A 511-nucleotide genomic window follows, 5' to 3' on the forward strand; every position below is an offset into this window, starting at 1 on the left:
ATTGCTCTCATCTGGAATGACCCTCAGCTTCACATCCCCATGTACTTTTTCCTCGGGAATTTAGCCTTTGTGGACACTTGGTTATCATCTACAGTGACTCCCAACATGCTGGTCAGTTTCTTAGTGGAGAGTCAGATGATATCGTTCTCTGAGTGCATGATACAGTTTTTTTCCTTTGCAATCAGTGTAACCACAGAATGTTTTCTCTTGGCAACAATGGCGTATGATCGCTATGTGGCCATATGCAAGCCTTTACTCTACCCAGTGATTATGAACAATGCACTGTGCATCCAGCTATTAGTCTTGTCTTTTGTAGGTGGCTTTCTTCATGCCATAATTCATGGGATTTTTTTATTCAGATTAACTTTCTGTAATTCCAATGTAATACATCACTTCTACTGTGATATCATCCCATTGTGTAAAATTTCTTGCACTGATCCTTCTATTAATTATCTAATAGTTTTTATTTTTGCAGGTTCAATTCAAGTATTCACTATTGGAACAGTTCTTG

General features: G+C 38.0%; 1 protein-coding gene across 1 annotated transcript in view; it reads left to right on the forward strand.

The window, feature by feature from the left end:
• The window catches only part of LOC100954054 (olfactory receptor 5H2-like), an 11646-nt gene that overhangs the window by 7954 nt on the left and 3181 nt on the right, over window positions 1–511 (forward strand). Inside the window, exon 3 of the mRNA XM_012801483.1 lies at window positions 1–504. This exon is cut by the window's left edge and continues 6 nt beyond it. Coding sequence (XP_012656937.1) covers window positions 1–504 — 504 coding nt within the window. The remainder of the gene's footprint in view (window positions 505–511) is intronic.

This window comes from Otolemur garnettii, unplaced genomic scaffold (assembly GCF_000181295.1).
Source record: "Otolemur garnettii isolate 467f Iridium unplaced genomic scaffold, OtoGar3 scaffold00009, whole genome shotgun sequence".
Classification (NCBI taxonomy): domain Eukaryota; kingdom Metazoa; phylum Chordata; class Mammalia; order Primates; family Galagidae; genus Otolemur; species Otolemur garnettii.